The 23,108-nt window shown below is 42.2% G+C and overlaps 1 protein-coding gene across 1 annotated transcript in view; it reads right to left on the bottom strand.

Annotated features, from left to right (window-relative positions):
- cul1b (cullin 1b) overlaps positions 1-23,108 on the bottom strand; it is a 59,450-nt gene that overhangs the window by 18,175 nt on the left and 18,167 nt on the right. Inside the window, exons 17-18 of the mRNA XM_039666805.2 lie at positions 22,958-23,050; positions 22,668-22,715 (exon numbers count right to left, since the gene is read on the bottom strand). Of these exons, the coding sequence (XP_039522739.2) occupies positions 22,668-22,715; positions 22,958-23,050 (141 nt within the window). The remainder of the gene's footprint in view (positions 1-22,667; positions 22,716-22,957; positions 23,051-23,108) is intronic.

The raw sequence follows: 23,108 nt of genomic DNA on the forward strand, positions 1-23,108 counted from the left end.
GAGCTGAGATATCGAAACTCAAAAATTCGGCCCGAAAAAAAAACGACAGTGGTACCCCTTACGTTTTTTTTTTTGGGTGAAAAATTAAGTTTCTCCAATCTTCCCAAATTCTGATAGAGGGCCATGAGACGTAGACCTGAGTGCAAAAATGGAGGCTCTAGCCCCTTCCAGAGCTGAGATATCGAAACTCAAAAATTCGGCCCGAAAAAAAAACGACAGTGGTACCCCTTACGTTTTTTTTTTTTGGGCGAAAAATTAAGTTTCTCCAATCTTCCCAAATTCTGATAGAGGGCCATGAGACTTAGACCTGAGTGCAAAAATGGAGGCTCTAGCCCCTTCCAGAGCTGAGATATCGAAACTCAAAAATTCGGCCCGAAAAAAAAAACGACAGTGGTACCCCTTACGTTTTTTTTTTGGGCGAAAAATTAAGTTTCTCCAGTCTTCCCAAATTCTGATAGAGGGCCATGAGACTTAGACCTGAGTGCAAAAATGGAGGCTCTAGCCCCTTCCAGAGCTGAGATATCGAAACTCAAAAATTCGGCCCGAAAAAAAAACGACAGTGGTACCCCTTACGTTTTTTTTTTGGGCGAAAAATTAAGTTTCTCCAATCTTCCCAAATTCTGATAGAGGGCCATGAGACTTAGACCTGAGTGCAAAAATGGAGGCTCTAGCCCCTTCCATAGCTGAGATATCGAAACTCAAAAATTCGGCCCGAAAAAAAAAAACGACAGTGGTACCCCTTACGTTTTTTTTTTTGGGCGAAAAATTAAGTTTCTCCAATCTTCCCAAATTCTGATAGAGGGCCATGAGACTTAGACCTGAGTGCAAAAATGGAGGCTCTAGCCCCTTCCAGAGCTGAGATATCGAAACTCAAAAATTCGGCCCGAAAAAAAAACGACAGTGGTACCCCTTACGTTTTTTTTTTGGGCGAAAAATTAAGTTTCTCCAATCTTCCCAAATTCTGATAGAGGGCCATGAGACTTAGACCTGAGTGCAAAAATGGAGGCTCTAGCCCCTTCCAGAGCTGAGATATCGAAACTCAAAAATTCGGCCCGAAAAAAAAACGACAGTGGTACCCCTTACGTTTTTTTTTTTTGGGCGAAAAATTAAGTTTCTCCAATCTTCCCAAATTCTGATAGAGGGCCATGAGACTTAGACCTGAGTGCAAAAATGGAGGCTCTAGCCCCTTCCAGAGCTGAGATATCGAAACTCAAAAATTCGGCCCGAAAAAAAAAACGACAGTGGTACCCCTTACGTTTTTTTTTTTGGGCGAAAAATTAAGTTTCTCCAATCTTCCCAAATTCTGATAGAGGGCCATGAGACTTAGACCTGAGTGCAAAAATGGAGGCTCTAGCCCCTTCCAGAGCTGAGATATCGAAACTCAAAAATTCGGCCCGAAAAAAAACACGACAGTGGTACCCCTTACGTTTTTTTTTTTGGGCGAAAAATTAAGTTTCTCCAATCTTCCCAAATTCTGATAGAGGGCCATGAGACTTAGACCTGAGTGCAAAAATGGAGGCTCTAGCCCCTTCCAGAGCTGAGATATCGAAACTCAAAAATTCGGCCCGAAAAAAAAACGACAGTGGTACCCCTTACGTTTTTTTTTTGGGCGAAAAATTAAGTTTCTCCAATCTTCCCAAATTCTGATAGAGGGCCATGAGACTTAGACCTGAGTGCAAAAACGGAGGCTCTAGCCCCTTCCAGAGCTGAGATATCGAAACTCAAAAATTCGGCCCGAAAAAAAAAACGACAGTGGTACCCCTTACGTTTTTTTTTTGGGCGAAAAATTAAGTTTCTCCAGTCTTCCCAAATTCTGATAGAGGGCCATGAGACTTAGACCTGAGTGCAAAAATGGAGGCTCTAGCCCCTTCCAGAGCTGAGATATCGAAACTCAAAAATTCGGCTCGAAAAAAAAACGACAGTGGTACCCCTTACGTTTTTTTTTTTGGGCGAAAAATTAAGTTTCTCCAATCTTCCCAAATTCTGATAGAGGGCCATGAGACTTAGACCTGAGTGCAAAAATGGAGGCTCTAGCCCCTTCCAGAGCTGAGATATCGAAACTCAAAAATTCGGCCCGAAAAAAAAACGACAGTGGTACCCCTTACGTTTTTTTTTTTGGGCGAAAAATTAAGTTTCTCCAATCTTCCCAAATTCTGATAGAGGGCCATGAGACTTAGACCTGAGTGCAAAAATGGAGGCTCTAGCCCCTTCCAGAGCTGAGATATCGAAACTCAAAAATTCGGCCCGAAAAAAAAACGACAGTGGTACCCCTTACGTTTTTTTTTTGGGCGAAAAATTAAGTTTCTCCAATCTTCCCAAATTCTGATAGAGGGCCATGAGACTTAGACCTGAGTGCAAAAATGGAGGCTCTAGCCCCTTCCAGAGCTGAGATATCGAAACTCAAAAATTCGGCCCGAAAAAAAAACGACAGTGGTACCCCTTACGTTTTTTTTTTTGGGCGAAAAATTAAGTTTCTCCAATCTTCCCAAATTCTGATAGAGGGCCATGAGACTTAGACCTGAGTGCAAAAATGGAGGCTCTAGCCCCTTCCAGAGCTGAGATATCGAAACTCAAAAATTCGGCCCGAAAAAAAAACGACAGTGGTACCCCTTACGTTTTTTTTTTGGGCGAAAAATTAAGTTTCTCCAATCTTCCCAAATTCTGATAGAGGGCCATGAGACTTAGACCTGAGTGCAAAAATGGAGGCTCTAGCCCCTTCCAGAGCTGAGATATCGAAACTCAAAAATTCGGCCCGAAAAAAAAACGACAGTGGTACCCCTTACGTTTTTTTTTTTGGGCGAACAATTAAGTTTCTCCAATCTTCCCAAATTCTGATAGAGGGCCATGAGACTTAGACCTGAGTGCAAAAATGGAGGCTCTAGCCCCTTCCAGAGCTGAGATATCGAAACTCAAAAATTCGGCCCGAAAAAAAAACGACAGTGGTACCCCTTACGTTTTTTTTTTTGGGCGAAAAATTAAGTTTCTCCAATCTTCCCAAATTCTGATAGAGGGCCATGAGACTTAGACCTGAGTGCAAAAATGGAGGCTCTAGCCCCTTCCAGAGCTGAGATATCGAAACTCAAAAATTCGGCCCGAAAAAAAAACGACAGTGGTACCCCTTACGTTTTTTTTTTTTGGGTGAAAAATTAAGTTTCTCCAATCTTCCCAAATTCTGATAGAGGGCCATGAGACGTAGACCTGAGTGCAAAAATGGAGGCTCTAGCCCCTTCCAGAGCTGAGATATCGAAACTCAAAAATTCGGCCCGAAAAAAAAACGACAGTGGTACCCCTTACGTTTTTTTTTTGGGCGAAAAATTAAGTTTCTCCAATCTTCCCAAATTCTGATAGAGGGCCATGAGACTTAGACCTGAGTGCAAAAATGGAGGCTCTAGCCCCTTCCATAGCTGAGATATCGAAACTCAAAAATTCGGCCCGAAAAAAAAAAACGACAGTGGTACCCCTTACGTTTTTTTTTTGGGCGAAAAATTAAGTTTCTCCAATCTTCCCAAATTCTGATAGAGGGCCATGAGACTTAGACCTGAGTACAAAAATGGAGGCTCTAGCCCCTTCCAGAGCTGAGATATCGAAACTCAAAAATTCGGCCCGAAAAAAAAAACGACAGTGGTACCCCTTACGTTTTTTTTTTTGGGCGAAAAATTAAGTTTCTCCAATCTTCCCAAATTCTGATAGAGGGCCATGAGACTTAGACCTGAGTGCAAAAATGGAGGCTCTAGCCTCTTCCAGAGCTGAGATATCGAAACTCAAAAATTCGGCCCGAAAAAAAAACGACAGTGGTACCCCTTACGTTTTTTTTTTGGGCGAAAAATTAAGTTTCTCCAATCTTCCCAAATTCTGATAGAGGGCCATGAGACTTAGACCTGAGTGCAAAAATGGAGGCTCTAGCCCCTTCCAGAGCTGAGATATCGAAACTCAAAAATTGGGCCCGAAAAAAAAACGACAGTGGTACCCCTTACGTTTTTTTTTTTGGGCGAAAAATTAAGTTTCTCCAATCTTCCCAAATTCTGATAGAGGGCCATGAGACTTAGACCTGAGTGCAAAAATGGAGGCTCTAGCCCCTTCCAGAGCTGAGATATCGAAACTCAAAAATTCGGCCCGAAAAAAAAACGACAGTGGTACCCCTTACGTTTTTTTTTTGGGCGAAAAATTAAGTTTCTCCAATCTTCCCAAATTCTGATAGAGGGCCATGAGACTTAGACCTGAGTGCAAAAATGGAGGCTCTAGCCCCTTCCAGAGCTGAGATATCGAAACTCAAAAATTCGGCCCGAAAAAAAAAAACGACAGTGGTACCCCTTACGTTTTTTTTTTTGGGCGAAAAATTAAGTTTCTCCAATCTTCCCAAATTCTGATAGAGGGCCATGAGACTTAGACCTGAGTGCAAAAATGGAGGCTCTAGCCCCTTCCAGAGCTGAGATATCGAAACTCAAAAATTCGGCCCGAAAAAAAAACGACAGTGGTACCCCTTACGTTTTTTTTTTTGGGCGAAAAATTAAGTTTCTCCAATCTTCCCAAATTCTGATAGAGGGCCATGAGACTTAGACCTGAGTGCAAAAATGGAGGCTCTAGCCCCTTCCAGAGCTGAGATATCGAAACTCAAAAATTCGGCCCGAAAAAAAAACGACAGTGGTACCCCTTACGTTTTTTTTTTTGGGCGAAAAATTAAGTTTCTCCAATCTTCTCAAATTCTGATAGAGGGCCATGAGACTTAGACCTGAGTGCAAAAATGGAGGCTCTAGCCCCTTCCAGAGCTGAGATATCGAAACTCAAAAATTCGGCCCGAAAAAAAAACGACAGTGGTACCCCTTACGTTTTTTTTTTGGGCGAAAAATTAAGTTTCTCCAATCTTCCCAAATTCTGATAGAGGGCCATGAGACTTAGACCTGAGTGCAAAAATGGAGGCTCTAGCCCCTTCCAGAGCTGAGATATCGAAACTCAAAAATTCGGCCCGAAAAAAAAACGACAGTGGTACCCCTTACGTTTTTTTTTTGGGCGAAAAATTAAGTTTCTCCAATCTTCCCAAATTCTGATAGAGGGCCATGAGACTTAGACCTGAGTGCAAAAATGGAGGCTCTAGCCCCTTCCAGAGCTGAGATATCGAAACTCAAAAATTCAGCCCGAAAAAAAAACGACAGTGGTACCCCTTACGTTTTTTTTTTTGGGCGAAAAATTAAGTTTCTCCAATCTTCCCAAATTCTGATAGAGGGCCATGAGACTTAGACCTGAGTGCAAAAATGGAGGCTCTAGCCCCTTCCAGAGCTGAGATATCGAAACTCAAAAATTCGGCCCGAAAAAAAAACGACAGTGGTACCCCTTACGTTTTTTTTTGGGGCGAAAAATTAAGTTTCTCCAATCTTCCCAAATTCTGATAGAGGGCCATGAGACTTAGACCTGAGTGCAAAAATGGAGGCTCTAGCCCCTTCCAGAGCTGAGATATCGAAACTCAAAAATTCGGCCCGAAAAAAAAAAAACGACAGTGGTACCCCTTACGTTTTTTTTTTTGGGCGAAAAATTAAGTTTCTCCAATCTTCCCAAATTCTGATAGAGGGCCATGAGACTTAGACCTGAGTGCAAAAATGGAGGCTCTAACCCCTTCCAGAGCTGAGATATCGAAACTCAAAAATTCGGCCCGAAAAAAAAAACGACAGTGGTACCCCTTACGTTTTTTTTTGGGCGAAAAATTAAGTTTCTCCAATCTTCCCAAATTCTGATAGAGGGCCATGAGACTTAGACCTGAGTGCAAAAATGGAGGCTCTAGCCCCTTCCAGAGCTGAGATATCGAAACTCAAAAATTCGGCCCGAAAAAACAACAACAGTGGTACCCCTTACGGTTTTTTTTTTTTGGGTGAAAAATTAAGTTTCTCCAATCTTCCCAAATTCTGATAGAGGGCCATGAGACGTAGACCTGAGTGCAAAAATGGAGGCTCTAGCCCCTTCCAGAGCTGAGATATCGAAACTCAAAAATTCGGCCCGAAAAAAAAACGACAGTGGTACCCCTTACGTTTTTTTTTTTGGGCGAAAAATTAAGTTTCTCCAATCTTCCCAAATTCTGATAGAGGGCCATGAGACTTAGACCTGAGTGCAAAAATGGAGGCTCTAGCCCCTTCCAGAGCTGAGATATCGAAACTCAAAAATTCGGCCCGAAAAAAAAAACGACAGTGGTACCCCTTACGTTTTTTTTTTGGGCGAAAAATTAAGTTTCTCCAGTCTTCCCAAATTCTGATAGAGGGCCATGAGACTTAGACCTGAGTGCAAAAATGGAGGCTCTAGCCCCTTCCAGAGCTGAGATATCGAAACTCAAAAATTCGGCCCGAAAAAAAAACGACAGTGGTACCCCTTACGTTTTTTTTTTGGGCGAAAAATTAAGTTTCTCCAATCTTCCCAAATTCTGATAGAGGGCCATGAGACTTAGACCTGAGTGCAAAAATGGAGGCTCTAGCCCCTTCCATAGCTGAGATATCGAAACTCAAAAATTCGGCCCGAAAAAAAAAAACGACAGTGGTACCCCTTACGTTTTTTTTTTGGGCGAAAAATTAAGTTTCTCCAATCTTCCCAAATTCTGATAGAGGGCCATGAGACTTAGACCTGAGTACAAAAATGGAGGCTCTAGCCCCTTCCAGAGCTGAGATATCGAAACTCAAAAATTCGGCCCGAAAAAAAAAACGACAGTGGTACCCCTTACGTTTTTTTTTTTGGGCGAAAAATTAAGTTTCTCCAATCTTCCCAAATTCTGATAGAGGGCCATGAGACTTAGACCTGAGTGCAAAAATGGAGGCTCTAGCCCCTTCCAGAGCTGAGATATCGAAACTCAAAAATTCGGCCCGAAAAAAAAACGACAGTGGTACCCCTTACGTTTTTTTTTTTGGGCGAAAAATTAAGTTTCTCCAATCTTCCCAAATTCTGATAGAGGGCCATGAGACTTAGACCTGAGTGCAAAAATGGAGGCTCTAGCCCCTTCCAGAGCTGAGATATCGAAACTCAAAAATTCGGCCCGAAAAAAAAACGACAGTGGTACACCTTACGTTTTTTTTTTGGGGCGAAAAATTAAGTTTCTCCAATCTTCCCAAATTCTGATAGAGGGCCCTGAGACGTAGACCTGAGTGCAAAAATGGAGGCTCTAGCCCCTTCCAGAGCTGAGATATCGAAACTCAAAAATTCGGCCCGAAAAAAAAACGACAGTGGTACCCCTTACGTTTTTTTTTTGCGCGAAAAATTAAGTTTCTCCAATCTTCCCAAATTCTGATAGAGGGCCATGAGACGTAGACCTGAGTGCAAAAATGGAGGCTCTAGCCCCTTCCAGAGCTGAGATATCGAAACTCAAAAATTCGGCCCGAAAAAACAACAACAGTGGTACCCCTTACGTTTTTTTTTTTTGGGCGAAAAATTAAGTTTCTCCAATCTTCCCAAATTCTGATAGAGGGCCATGAGACGTAGACCTGAGTGCAAAAATGGAGGCTCTAGCCCCTTCCAGAGCTGAGATATCGAAACTCAAAAATTCGGCCCGAAAAAAAAACGACAGTGGTACCCCTTACGTTTTTTTTTTTTGGGCGAAAAATTAAGTTTCTCCAATCTTCCCAAATTCTGATAGAGGGCCATGAGACTTAGACCTGAGTGCAAAAATGGAGGCTCTAGCCCCTTCCAGAGCTGAGATATCGAAACTCAAAAATTCGGCCCGAAAAAAAAAACGACAGTGGTACCCCTTACGTATTTTTTTTGGGCGAAAAATTAAGTTTCTCCAGTCTTCCCAAATTCTGATAGAGGGCCATGAGACTTAGACCTGAGTGCAAAAATGGAGGCTCTAGCCCCTTCCAGAGCTGAGATATCGAAACTCAAAAATTCGGCCCGAAAAAAAAAACGACAGTGGTACCCCTTACGTTTTTTTTTTGGGCGAAAAATTAAGTTTCTCCAATCTTCCCAAATTCTGATAGAGGGCCATGAGACTTAGACCTGAGTGCAAAAATGGAGGCTCTAGCCCCTTCCAGAGCTGAGATATCGAAACTCAAAAATTCGGCCCGAAAAAAAAAAACGACAGTGGTACCCCTTACGTTTTTTTTTTGGGCGAAAAATTAAGTTTCTCCAATCTTCCCAAATTCTGATAGAGGGCCATGAGACTTAGACCTGAGTACAAAAATGGAGGCTCTAGCCCCTTCCAGAGCTGAGATATCGAAACTCAAAAATTCGGCCCGAAAAAAAAACGACAGTGGTACCCCTTACGTTTTTTTTTTTGGGCGAAAAATTAAGTTTCTCCAATCTTCCCAAATTCTGATAGAGGGCCATGAGACTTAGACCTGAGTGCAAAAATGGAGGCTCTAGCCCCTTCCAGAGCTGAGATATCGAAACTCAAAAATTCGGCCCCAAAAAAAAAAAAACGACAGTGGTACCCCTTACGTTTTTTTTTTTGGGCGAAAAATTAAGTTTCTCCAATCTTCCCAAATTCTGATAGAGGGCCATGAGACTTAGACCTGAGTGCAAAAATGGAGGCTCTAACCCCTTCCAGAGCTGAGATATCGAAACTCAAAAATTCGGCCCGAAAAAAAAACGACAGTGGTACCCCTTACGTTTTTTTTTTGGGCGAAAAATTAAGTTTCTCCAATCTTCCCAAATTCTGATAGAGGGCCATGAGACTTAGACCTGAGTGCAAAAATGGAGGCTCTAGCCCCTTCCAGAGCTGAGATATCGAAACTCAAAAATTCGGCCCAAAAAAAAAACGACAGTGGTACCCCTAACGTTTTTTTTTTTTGGGCGAAAAATTAAGTTTCTCCAATCTTCCCAAATTCTGATAGAGGGCCATGAGACTTAGACCTGAGTGCAAAAATGGAGGCTCTAGCCCCTTCCAGAGCTGAGATATCGAAACTCAAAAATTCGGCCCCAAAAAAAAAAAACGACAGTGGTACCCCTTACGTTTTTTTTTTTGGGCGAAAAATTAAGTTTCTCCAATCTTCCCAAATTCTGATAGAGGGCCATGAGACTTAGACCTGAGTGCAAAAATGGAGGCTCTAACCCCTTCCAGAGCTGAGATATCGAAACTCAAAAATTCGGCCCGAAAAAAAAACGACAGTGGTACCCCTTACGTTTTTTTTTTGGGCGAAAAATTAAGTTTCTCCAATATTCCCAAATTCTGATAGAGGGCCATGAGACTTAGACCTGAGTGCAAAAATGGAGGCTCTAGCCCCTTCCAGAGCTGAGATATCGAAACTCAAAAATTCGGCCCGAAAAAAAAACGACAGTGGTACCCCTTACGTTTTTTTTTTGGGGCGAAAAATTAAGTTTCTCCAATCTTCCCAAATTCTGATAGAGGGCCATGAGACTTAGACCTGAGTGCAAAAATGGAGGCTCTAGCCCCTTCCAGAGCTGAGATATCGAAACTCAAAAATTCGGCCCGAAAAAACAACGACAGTGGTACCCCTTACGTTTTTTTTTTGGGCGAAAAATTAAGTCTCTCCAGTCTTCCCAAATTCTGATAGAGGGCCATGAGACTTAGACCTGAGTGCAAAAATGGAGGCTCTAGCCCCTTCCAGAGCTGAGATATCGAAACTCAAAAATTCGGCCCGAAAAAAAAACGACAGTGGTACCCCTTACGTTTTTTTTTTGGGCGAAAAATTAAGTTTCTCCAATCTTCCCAAATTCTGATAGAGGGCCATGAGACTTAGACCTGAGTGCAAAAATGGAGGCTCTAGCCCCTTCCAGAGCTGAGATATCGAAACTCAAAAATTCGGCCCGAAAAAAAAACGACAGTGGTACCCCTTACGTTTTTTTTTTTTGGGCGAAAAATTAAGTTTCTCCAATCTTCCCAAATTCTGATAGAGGGCCATGAGACTTAGACCTGAGTGCAAAAATGGAGGCTCTAGCCCCTTCCAGAGCTGAGATATCGAAACTCAAAAATTCGGCCCCAAAAAAAAAAAAAACGACAGTGGTACCCCTTACGTTTTTTTTTTGGGCGAAAAATTAAGTTTCTCCAATCTTCCCAAATTCTGATAGAGGGCCATGAGACTTAGACCTGAGTGCAAAAATGGAGGCTCTAACCCCTTCCAGAGCTGAGATATCGAAACTCAAAAATTCGGCCCGAAAAAAAAACGACAGTGGTACCCCTTACGTTTTTTTTTTTGGGCGAAAAATTAAGTTTCTCCAATCTTCCCAAATTCTGATAGAGGGCCATGAGACTTAGACCTGAGTGCAAAAATGGAGGCTCTAGCCCCTTCCAGAGCTGAGATATCGAAACTCAAAAATTCGGCCCGAAAAAAAAACGACAGTGGTACCCCTTACGTTTTTTTTTTGGGGCGAAAAATTAAGTTTCTCCAATCTTCCCAAATTCTGATAGAGGGCCATGAGACGTAGACCTGAGTGCAAAAATGGAGGCTCTAGCCCCTTCCAGAGCTGAGATATCGAAACTCAAAAATTCGGCCCGAAAAAAAAACGACAGTGGTACCCCTTACGTTTTTTTTTTGGGCGAAAAATTAAGTTTCTCCAATCTTCCCAAATTCTGATAGAGGGCCATGAGACGTAGACCTGAGTGCAAAAATGGAGGCTCTAGCCCCTTCCAGAGCTGAGATATCGAAACTCAAAAATTCGGCCCGAAAAAACAACAACAGTGGTACCCCTTACGTTTTTTTTTTTTGGGCGAAAAATTAAGTTTCTCCAATCTTCCCAAATTCTGATAGAGGGCCATGAGACGTAGACCTGAGTGCAAAAATGGAGGCTCTAGCCCCTTCCAGAGCTGAGATATCGAAACTCAAAAATTCGGCCCGAAAAAAAAACGACAGTGGTACCCCTTACGTTTTTTTTTTTGGGCGAAAAATTAAGTTTCTCCAATCTTCCCAAATTCTGATAGAGGGCCATGAGACTTAGACCTGAGTGCAAAAATGGAGGCTCTAGCCCCTTCCAGAGCTGAGATATCGAAACTCAAAAATTCGGCCCGAAAAAAAAACGACAGTGGTACCCCTTACGTATTTTTTTTGGGCGAAAAATTAAGTTTCTCCAGTCTTCCCAAATTCTGATAGAGGGCCATGAGACTTAGACCTGAGTGCAAAAATGGAGGCTCTAGCCCCTTCCAGAGCTGAGATATCGAAACTCAAAAATTCGGCCCGAAAAAAAAACGACAGTGGTACCCCTTACGTTTTTTTTTTTGGGCGAAAAATTAAGTTTCTCCAATCTTCCCAAATTCTGATAGAGGGCCATGAGACTTAGACCTGAGTGCAAAAATGGAGGCTCTAGCCCCTTCCAGAGCTGAGATATCGAAACTCAAAAATTCGGCCCGAAAAAAAAAAAACGACAGTGGTACCCCTTACGTTTTTTTTTTTGGGCGAAAAATTAAGTTTCTCCAATCTTCCCAAATTCTGATAGAGGGCCATGAGACTTAGACCTGAGTGCAAAAATGGAGGCTCTAACCCCTTCCAGAGCTGAGATATCGAAACTCAAAAATTCGGCCCGAAAAAAAAAAACGACAGTGGTACCCCTTACGTTTTTTTTTGGGCGAAAAATTAAGTTTCTCCAATCTTCCCAAATTCTGATAGAGGGCCATGAGACTTAGACCTGAGTGCAAAAATGGAGGCTCTAGCCCCTTCCAGAGCTGAGATATCGAAACTCAAAAATTCGGCCCGAAAAAACAACAACAGTGGTACCCCTTACGGTTTTTTTTTTTTGGGTGAAAAATTAAGTTTCTCCAATCTTCCCAAATTCTGATAGAGGGCCATGAGACGTAGACCTGAGTGCAAAAATGGAGGCTCTAGCCCCTTCCAGAGCTGAGATATCGAAACTCAAAAATTCGGCCCGAAAAAAAAACGACAGTGGTACCCCTTACGTTTTTTTTTTTGGGCGAAAAATTAAGTTTCTCCAATCTTCCCAAATTCTGATAGAGGGCCATGAGACTTAGACCTGAGTGCAAAAATGGAGGCTCTAGCCCCTTCCAGAGCTGAGATATCGAAACTCAAAAATTCGGCCCGAAAAAAAAAACGACAGTGGTACCCCTTACGTTTTTTTTTTGGGCGAAAAATTAAGTTTCTCCAGTCTTCCCAAATTCTGATAGAGGGCCATGAGACTTAGACCTGAGTGCAAAAATGGAGGCTCTAGCCCCTTCCAGAGCTGAGATATCGAAACTCAAAAATTCGGCCCGAAAAAAAAACGACAGTGGTACCCCTTACGTTTTTTTTTTGGGCGAAAAATTAAGTTTCTCCAATCTTCCCAAATTCTGATAGAGGGCCATGAGACTTAGACCTGAGTGCAAAAATGGAGGCTCTAGCCCCTTCCATAGCTGAGATATCGAAACTCAAAAATTCGGCCCGAAAAAAAAAAACGACAGTGGTACCCCTTACGTTTTTTTTTTGGGCGAAAAATTAAGTTTCTCCAATCTTCCCAAATTCTGATAGAGGGCCATGAGACTTAGACCTGAGTACAAAAATGGAGGCTCTAGCCCCTTCCAGAGCTGAGATATCGAAACTCAAAAATTCGGCCCGAAAAAAAAAACGACAGTGGTACCCCTTACGTTTTTTTTTTTGGGCGAAAAATTAAGTTTCTCCAATCTTCCCAAATTCTGATAGAGGGCCATGAGACTTAGACCTGAGTGCAAAAATGGAGGCTCTAGCCCCTTCCAGAGCTGAGATATCGAAACTCAAAAATTCGGCCCGAAAAAAAAACGACAGTGGTACCCCTTACGTTTTTTTTTTTGGGCGAAAAATTAAGTTTCTCCAATCTTCCCAAATTCTGATAGAGGGCCATGAGACTTAGACCTGAGTGCAAAAATGGAGGCTCTAGCCCCTTCCAGAGCTGAGATATCGAAACTCAAAAATTCGGCCCGAAAAAAAAACGACAGTGGTACCCCTTACGTTTTTTTTTTGGGGCGAAAAATTAAGTTTCTCCAATCTTCCCAAATTCTGATAGAGGGCCCTGAGACGTAGACCTGAGTGCAAAAATGGAGGCTCTAGCCCCTTCCAGAGCTGAGATATCGAAACTCAAAAATTCGGCCCGAAAAAAAAACGACAGTGGTACCCCTTACGTTTTTTTTTTGCGCGAAAAATTAAGTTTCTCCAATCTTCCCAAATTCTGATAGAGGGCCATGAGACGTAGACCTGAGTGCAAAAATGGAGGCTCTAGCCCCTTCCAGAGCTGAGATATCGAAACTCAAAAATTCGGCCCGAAAAAACAACAACAGTGGTACCCCTTACGTTTTTTTTTTTTGGGCGAAAAATTAAGTTTCTCCAATCTTCCCAAATTCTGATAGAGGGCCATGAGACGTAGACCTGAGTGCAAAAATGGAGGCTCTAGCCCCTTCCAGAGCTGAGATATCGAAACTCAAAAATTCGGCCCGAAAAAAAAACGACAGTGGTACCCCTTACGTTTTTTTTTTTTGGGCGAAAAATTAAGTTTCTCCAATCTTCCCAAATTCTGATAGAGGGCCATGAGACTTAGACCTGAGTGCAAAAATGGAGGCTCTAGCCCCTTCCAGAGCTGAGATATCGAAACTCAAAAATTCGGCCCGAAAAAAAAAACGACAGTGGTACCCCTTACGTATTTTTTTTGGGCGAAAAATTAAGTTTCTCCAGTCTTCCCAAATTCTGATAGAGGGCCATGAGACTTAGACCTGAGTGCAAAAATGGAGGCTCTAGCCCCTTCCAGAGCTGAGATATCGAAACTCAAAAATTCGGCCCGAAAAAAAAAACGACAGTGGTACCCCTTACGTTTTTTTTTTGGGCGAAAAATTAAGTTTCTCCAATCTTCCCAAATTCTGATAGAGGGCCATGAGACTTAGACCTGAGTGCAAAAATGGAGGCTCTAGCCCCTTCCAGAGCTGAGATATCGAAACTCAAAAATTCGGCCCGAAAAAAAAAAACGACAGTGGTACCCCTTACGTTTTTTTTTTGGGCGAAAAATTAAGTTTCTCCAATCTTCCCAAATTCTGATAGAGGGCCATGAGACTTAGACCTGAGTACAAAAATGGAGGCTCTAGCCCCTTCCAGAGCTGAGATATCGAAACTCAAAAATTCGGCCCGAAAAAAAAACGACAGTGGTACCCCTTACGTTTTTTTTTTTGGGCGAAAAATTAAGTTTCTCCAATCTTCCCAAATTCTGATAGAGGGCCATGAGACTTAGACCTGAGTGCAAAAATGGAGGCTCTAGCCCCTTCCAGAGCTGAGATATCGAAACTCAAAAATTCGGCCCCAAAAAAAAAAAAACGACAGTGGTACCCCTTACGTTTTTTTTTTTGGGCGAAAAATTAAGTTTCTCCAATCTTCCCAAATTCTGATAGAGGGCCATGAGACTTAGACCTGAGTGCAAAAATGGAGGCTCTAACCCCTTCCAGAGCTGAGATATCGAAACTCAAAAATTCGGCCCGAAAAAAAAACGACAGTGGTACCCCTTACGTTTTTTTTTTGGGCGAAAAATTAAGTTTCTCCAATCTTCCCAAATTCTGATAGAGGGCCATGAGACTTAGACCTGAGTGCAAAAATGGAGGCTCTAGCCCCTTCCAGAGCTGAGATATCGAAACTCAAAAATTCGGCCCAAAAAAAAAACGACAGTGGTACCCCTAACGTTTTTTTTTTTTGGGCGAAAAATTAAGTTTCTCCAATCTTCCCAAATTCTGATAGAGGGCCATGAGACTTAGACCTGAGTGCAAAAATGGAGGCTCTAGCCCCTTCCAGAGCTGAGATATCGAAACTCAAAAATTCGGCCCCAAAAAAAAAAAACGACAGTGGTACCCCTTACGTTTTTTTTTTTGGGCGAAAAATTAAGTTTCTCCAATCTTCCCAAATTCTGATAGAGGGCCATGAGACTTAGACCTGAGTGCAAAAATGGAGGCTCTAACCCCTTCCAGAGCTGAGATATCGAAACTCAAAAATTCGGCCCGAAAAAAAAACGACAGTGGTACCCCTTACGTTTTTTTTTTGGGCGAAAAATTAAGTTTCTCCAATATTCCCAAATTCTGATAGAGGGCCATGAGACTTAGACCTGAGTGCAAAAATGGAGGCTCTAGCCCCTTCCAGAGCTGAGATATCGAAACTCAAAAATTCGGCCCGAAAAAAAAACGACAGTGGTACCCCTTACGTTTTTTTTTTGGGGCGAAAAATTAAGTTTCTCCAATCTTCCCAAATTCTGATAGAGGGCCATGAGACTTAGACCTGAGTGCAAAAATGGAGGCTCTAGCCCCTTCCAGAGCTGAGATATCGAAATTCAAAAATTCGGCCCGAAAAAACAACGACAGTGGTACCCCTTACGTTTTTTTTTTGGGCGAAAAATTAAGTCTCTCCAGTCTTCCCAAATTCTGATAGAGGGCCATGAGACTTAGACCTGAGTGCAAAAATGGAGGCTCTAGCCCCTTCCAGAGCTGAGATATCGAAACTCAAAAATTCGGCCCGAAAAAAAAACGACAGTGGTACCCCTTACGTTTTTTTTTTGGGCGAAAAATTAAGTTTCTCCAATCTTCCCAAATTCTGATAGAGGGCCATGAGACTTAGACCTGAGTGCAAAAATGGAGGCTCTAGCCCCTTCCAGAGCTGAGATATCGAAACTCAAAAATTCGGCCCGAAAAAAAAACGACAGTGGTACCCCTTACGTTTTTTTTTTTTGGGCGAAAAATTAAGTTTCTCCAATCTTCCCAAATTCTGATAGAGGGCCATGAGACTTAGACCTGAGTGCAAAAATGGAGGCTCTAGCCCCTTCCAGAGCTGAGATATCGAAACTCAAAAATTCGGCCCCAAAAAAAAAAAAAACGACAGTGGTACCCCTTACGTTTTTTTTTTGGGCGAAAAATTAAGTTTCTCCAATCTTCCCAAATTCTGATAGAGGGCCATGAGACTTAGACCTGAGTGCAAAAATGGAGGCTCTAACCCCTTCCAGAGCTGAGATATCGAAACTCAAAAATTCGGCCCGAAAAAAAAACGACAGTGGTACCCCTTACGTTTTTTTTTTTGGGCGAAAAATTAAGTTTCTCCAATCTTCCCAAATTCTGATAGAGGGCCATGAGACTTAGACCTGAGTGCAAAAATGGAGGCTCTAGCCCCTTCCAGAGCTGAGATATCGAAACTCAAAAATTCGGCCCGAAAAAAAAACGACAGTGGTACCCCTTACGTTTTTTTTTTGGGGCGAAAAATTAAGTTTCTCCAATCTTCCCAAATTCTGATAGAGGGCCATGAGACGTAGACCTGAGTGCAAAAATGGAGGCTCTAGCCCCTTCCAGAGCTGAGATATCGAAACTCAAAAATTCGGCCCGAAAAAAAAACGACAGTGGTACCCCTTACGTTTTTTTTTTGGGCGAAAAATTAAGTTTCTCCAATCTTCCCAAATTCTGATAGAGGGCCATGAGACGTAGACCTGAGTGCAAAAATGGAGGCTCTAGCCCCTTCCAGAGCTGAGATATCGAAACTCAAAAATTCGGCCCGAAAAAACAACAACAGTGGTACCCCTTACGTTTTTTTTTTTTGGGCGAAAAATTAAGTTTCTCCAATCTTCCCAAATTCTGATAGAGGGCCATGAGACGTAGACCTGAGTGCAAAAATGGAGGCTCTAGCCCCTTCCAGAGCTGAGATATCGAAACTCAAAAATTCGGCCCGAAAAAAAAACGACAGTGGTACCCCTTACGTTTTTTTTTTTGGGCGAAAAATTAAGTTTCTCCAATCTTCCCAAATTCTGATAGAGGGCCATGAGACTTAGACCTGAGTGCAAAAATGGAGGCTCTAGCCCCTTCCAGAGCTGAGATATCGAAACTCAAAAATTCGGCCCGAAAAAAAAACGACAGTGGTACCCCTTACGTATTTTTTTTGGGCGAAAAATTAAGTTTCTCCAGTCTTCCCAAATTCTGATAGAGGGCCATGAGACTTAGACCTGAGTGCAAAAATGGAGGCTCTAGCCCCTTCCAGAGCTGAGATATCGAAACTCAAAAATTCGGCCCGAAAAAAAAACGACAGTGGTACCCCTTACGTTTTTTTTTTGGGCGAAAAATTAAGTTTCTCCAATCTTCCCAAATTCTGATAGAGGGCCATGAGACTTAGACCTGAGTGCAAAAATGGAGGCTCTAGCCCCTTCCAGAGCTGAGATATCGAAACTCAAAAATTCGGCCCGAAAAAAAAAACGACAGTGGTACCCCTTACGTTTTTTTTTTGGGCGAAAAATTAAGTTTCTCCAATCTTCCCAAATTCTGATAGAGGGCCATGAGACTTAGACCTGAGTACAAAAATGGAGGCTCTAGCCCCTTCCAGAGCTGAGATATCGAAACTCAAAAATTCGGCCCGAAAAAAAAACGACAGTGGTACCCCTTACGTTTTTTTTTTTGGGCGAAAAATTAAGTTTCTCCAATCTTCCCAAATTCTGATAGAGGGCCATGAGACTTAGACCTGAGTGCAAAAATGGAGGCTCTAGCCCCTTCCAGAGCTGAGATATCGAAACTCAAAAATTCGGCCCGAAAAAAAAACGACAGTGGTACCCCTTACGTTTTTTTTTTTTGGGCGAAAAATTAAGTTTATCCAATCTTCCCAAATTCTGATAGAGGGCCATGAGACTTAGACCTGAGTGCAAAAATGGAGGCTCTAGCCCCTTCCAGAGCTGAGATATCGAAACTCAAAAATTCGGCCCGAAAAAAAAACGACAGTGGTACCCCTTACGTTTTTTTTTTTGGGCGAAAAATTAAGTTTCTCCAATCTTCCCAAATTCTGATAGAGGGCCATGAGACTTAGACCTGAGTGCAAAAATGGAGGCTCTAGCCCCTTCCAGAGCTGAGATATCGAAACTCAAAAATTCGGCCCGAAAAAAAAAAGACAGTGGTACCCCTTACGTTTTTTTTTGGGGCGAAAAATTAAGTTTCTCCAATCTTCCCAAATTCTGATAGAGGGCCATGAGACTTAGACCTGAGTGCAAAAATGGAGGCTCTAGCCCCTTCCAGAGCTGAGATATCGAAACTCAAAAATTCGGCCCGAAAAAAAAAACGACAGTGGTACCCCTTACGTTTTTTTTTTTGGGCGAAAAATTAAGTTTCTCCAATCTTCCCAAATTCTGATAGAGGGCCATGAGACTTAGACCTGAGTGCAAAAATGGAGGTTCTAGCCCTTCCAGAGCTGAGATATCGAAACTCAAAAATTCGGCCCGAAAAAAAAAACGACAGTGGTACCCCTTACGTTTTTTTTTGGGGGCGAAAAATTAAGTTTCTCCAATCTTCCCAAATTCTGATAGAGGGCCATGAGACTTAGACCTGAGTGCAAAAATGGAGGCTCTAGCCCCTTCCAGAGCTGAGATATCGAAACTCAAAGATTCGGCCCAAAAAAAAAACGACAGTGGTACCCCTTACGTTTTTTTTTTTCGGGCGAAAAATTAAGTTTCTCCAATCTTCTCAAAACTCTGGATTCTGATAGAGGGCCATGAGACTTAGACCTGAGAGCAAAAATGGAGGCTCTAGCCCCTTCCAGAGCTGAGATATCGAAACTCAAAAATTTGGCCCGAAAAAAAAACACGACAGTGGTACCCCTTACGTTTTTTTTTTTTCAGGCGAAAAATTAAGTTTCTCCAATCTTCTCAAAACTCTGGATTCTGATAGAGGGCCATGAGACTTAGACCTGAGTGCAAAAATGGAGGCTCTAGTCCCTTCCAGAGCTGAGATATCGAAACTCAAAAATTCGGCCCGAAAAAAAAAAACCGACACCCTTACGTTTTTTTTTTTGGGCGAAAAATTAAGTTTCTCCAATCTTCCCAAATTCTGATAGAGGGCCATGAGACTTAGACCTGAGTGCAAAAATGGAGGCTCTAGCCCCTTCCAGAGCTGAGATATCGAAACTCAAAAATTCGGCCCGAAAAAAAAAAAAGACAGTGGTACCCCTTACGTTTTTTTTTGGGGCGAAAAATTAAGTTTCTCCAATCTTCCCAAATTCTGATAGAGGGCCATGAGACTTAGACCTGAGTGCAAAAATGGAGGCTCTAGCCCCTTCCAGAGCTGAGATATCGAAACTCAAAAATTCGGCCCGAAAAAAAAAACGACAGTGGTACCCCTTACGTTTTTTTTTTGGGCGAAAAATTAAGTTTCTCCAATCTTCCCAAATTCTGATAGAGGGCCATGAGACTTAGACCTGAGTGCAAAAATGGAGGTTCTAGCCCTTCCAGAGCTGAGATATCGAAACTCAAAAATTCGGCCCGAAAAAAAAAACGACAGTGGTACCCCTTACGTTTTTTTTTGGGGGCGAAAAATTAAGTTTCTCCAATCTTCCCAAATTCTGATAGAGGGCCATGAGACTTAGACCTGAGTGCAAAAATGGAGGCTCTAGCCCCTTCCAGAGCTGAGATATCGAAACTCAAAGATTCGGCCCAAAAAAAAAACGACAGTGGTACCCCTTACGTTTTTTTTTTTCGGGCGAAAAATTAAGTTTCTCCAATCTTCTCAAAACTCTGGATTCTGATAGAGGGCCATGAGACTTAGACCTGAGAGCAAAAATGGAGGCTCTAGCCCCTTCCAGAGCTGAGATATCAAAACTCAAAAATTTGGCCCGAAAAAAAAACACGACAGTGGTACCCCTTACGTTTTTTTTTTTCAGGCGAAAAATTAAGTTTCTCCAATCTTCTCAAAACTCTGGATTCTGATAGAGGGCCATGAGACTTAGACCTGAGTGCAAAAATGGAGGCTCTAGTCCCTTCCAGAGCTGAGATATCGAAACTCAAAAATTCGGCCCGAAAAAAAAAAACGACACCCTTACGTTTTTTTTTTTTTCGGGCGAAAAATTAAGTTTCTTCAATCTTCTCAAAACTCTGGATTCTGATAGAGGGCCATGAGACTTAGACCTGAGTTTCGATATCTCAGCTCTGGAAGGGGCTAGCGCCTCCATTTTTGCACTCAGGTCTAAGTCTCATGGCCCTCTATCAGAATCCAGAGTTTTGAGAAGATTGGAGAAACTTAATTTTTCGCCCGACAAAAAAAAAAAACATAAGGGGTACCACTGTAGTTTTTTTCTTTTCGGGCCAAATTTTTTAGTTTTGATATCTCAGCTCTGGAAGGGGCTAGAGCTTCCATTTTTGCACTCAGGTCTAAGTTCTCATGGCCCTCTATCAGAATCCAGAGTTTTGGGAAGATTGGAGAAACTTAATTTTAAGGACAGTGGTAAGGGGTACCACTGTCGTTTTTTTTTCGGGCCGAATTTTTGAGTTTCGATATCTCAGCTCTGGAAGGGGCTAGAGCCTCCATTTTTGCACTCAGGTCTAAGTCTCATGGCCCTCTATCAGAATCCAGAGTTTTGGGAAGATTCGAGAAACGTAATTTTTTCGCCCCAAAAAAAAAACGTAAGGGGTACCACTGTCGTTTTTTTTTCGGGCCGAATTTTTGAGTTTCGATATCTCAGCTCTGGAAGGGGCTAGTGCCTCCATTTTTACACTCAGGTCTAAGTCTCATGGCCCTCTATCAGAATCCAGAGTTTTGAGAAGATTGGAGAAACTTAATTTTTCGCCCGAAAAAAAAAAAACCGTAAGGGGTACCACTGTCGGTTTTTTTTCGGGCCGAATTTTTGAGTTTCGATATCTCAGCTCTGGAAGGGGCTAGAGCCTCCATTTTTGCACTCAGGTCTAAGTCTCATGGCCCTCTATCAGAATCCGAAGATTGGAGATACTTAATTTTTCGCCCGAAAAAAAAAAACGTAAGGGGTACCACTGTCGGGTCTTTTTCGGGCCGAATTTTTGAGTTTCGATATCTCAGCTCTGGAAGGGGCTAAAGCCTCCATTTTTGCACTCAGGTCTAAGTCTCATGGCCCTCCATCAGAATCCAGAGTTTTGAGAAGATTGGAGAAACTAAATTTTTCGCCCGACAAAAAAAAACGTAAGGGGTACCACTGTCGTTTTTTTTTCGGGCCGAATTTTTGAGTTTCGATATCTCAGCTCTGGAAGGGGCTAGAGCCTCCATTTTTGCTCTCAGGTCTAAGTCTCATGGCCCTCTATCAGAATCCAGAGTTTTGAGAAGATTGGAGAAACTTAATTTTTCGCCCGAAAAAAAAAAAACGTAAGGGGTACCACTGTCGTTTTTTTCGGGCCGAATTTTTGAGTTTCGATATCTCAGCTCTGGAAGGGGCTAGAGCTTCCATTTTTGCACTCAGGTCTAAGTCTCATGGCCCTCTATGAGAATCCAGAGTTTTGGGAAGATTGGAGAAACTTAATTTTTCGCCCGAAAAAAAAAAACGTAAGGGGTACCACTGTCGTTTTTTTTTCGGGCCGAATTTTTGAATTTCGATATCTCATCTCTGGAAGGGGCTAGAGCCTCCATTTTTGCTCTCAGGTCTAAGTCTCATGGCCCTCTATCAGAATCCAGAGTTTTGAGAAGATTGGAGAAACTTAATTTTTCGCCCGAAAAAAAACAAAAAACGTAAGGGGTACCACTGTCGTTTTTTTTTCGGGCCGAATTTTTGAGTTTCGATATATCAGCTCTGGAAGGGGCTAGAGCTTCCATTTTTGCACTCAGGTCTAAGTCTCATGGCCCTCTATCAGAATCCAGAGTTTTGGGAAGATTGGAGAAACTTAATTTTTCGCCCGAAAAAAAAACAAACGTAAGGGGTACCACTGTCGTTTTTTTTTCGGGCCGAATTTTTGAGTTTTGATATCTCAGCTCTGGAAGGGGCTAGAGCCTCCATTTTTGCACTCAGGTCTAAGTCTCATGGCCCTCTATCAGAATCCGAAGATTGGAGATACTTAATTTTTCGCCCGAAAAAAAAAACGTAAGGGGTACCACTGTCGGGTCTTTTTCGGGCCGAATTTTTGAGTTTCGATATCTCAGCTCTGGAAGGGGCTAAAGCCTCCATTTTTGCACTCAGGTCTAAGTCTCATGGCCCTCTATCAGAATCCAGAGTTTTGAGAAGATTGGAGAAACTAAATTTTTCGCCCGACAAAAAAAAACGTAAGGGGTACCACTGTCGTTTTTTTTTCGGGCCGAATTTTTGAGTTTCGATATCTCAGCTCTGGAAGGGGCTAGAGCCTCCATTTTTGCTCTCAGGTCTAAGTCTCATGGCCCTCTATCAGAATCCAGAGTTTTGAGAAGATTGGAGAAACTTAATTTTTCGCCCGAAAAAAAAAAACGTAAGGGGTACCACTGTCGTTTTTTTCGGGCCGAATTTTTGAGTTTCGATATCTCAGCTCTGGAAGGGGCTAGAGCTTCCATTTTTGCACTCAGGTCTAAGTCTCATGGCCCTCTATGAGAATCCAGAGTTTTGGGAAGATTGGAGAAACTTAATTTTTCGCCCGAAAAAAAAAATACGTAAGGGGTACCACTGTCGTTTTTTTTTCGGGCCGAATTTTTGAGTTTCGATATCTCAGCTCTGGAAGGGTCTAGAGCCTCCATTTTTGCACTCCGGTCTAAGTCTCATGGCCCTCTATCAGAATCCAATGTTTTGGGAAGATTGGAGAAACTTAATTTTTCGCCCAAAAAAAAAAACGACAGTGGTACCCCTTTTAGTTTTTTGGGGGGCCAAAATTTTGAATTTCTCTGATCTTCTTGAAACTCTGGATTCTGATAGAGGGCTATGAGACTTAGACCTGAGTGCAAAAATGGGGTCTCTAGACCCTTCCTAAACTGAGATATTGAGATCCCACGTAGCATTTATCCCATTATAAAAATAGTGGGTTCGCGGACGGTGGAATTTCGGGACGGCCTAAAGTCTCGCATGAAAATGATTGAGAAACACCGCTATAAGCAACCAGTTGTCAACACTTACCAGCAACTTTGATTTCAAGAGGATTTGTAAGACCTGAATCAAAATATCCTGTGAAATGCAAAAAGAAGAAAAAGATTACATTTTAAAGACTTTATTAATAATAATAAAACTTGGCTCACCTATACAACAATTGTATAAAATAACTTTACTTTTAAAGTGTTCCGAGGGATATTTAGACTGATAATTCAAGTGGATTAAAGTATGAATTTAAAATGTAATGGAAAAAACAATGTATATTTATTGATATAAGACTTGTTATAGTTTGTCTAAAGCAATGGCCCTGGACTCACTGTTTTGATCTGTGTGCTGTCAGCCAGTTGTTGGACGGTGTAGCTGTTCTCTGTGTTGAACTGGAGCAGGATGGCCATCTGGAAGGTGGAGGCCTGCGGACCCATGCATAAACACGTGTATGACACTGAGTCCTAAAACCTTCTTAATGAG

Source organism: Pimephales promelas, chromosome 22, assembly GCF_988280905.1.
Source record: "Pimephales promelas chromosome 22, fPimPro1.hap1.1, whole genome shotgun sequence".
Classification (NCBI taxonomy): Eukaryota; Metazoa; Chordata; class Actinopteri; order Cypriniformes; family Leuciscidae; genus Pimephales; species Pimephales promelas.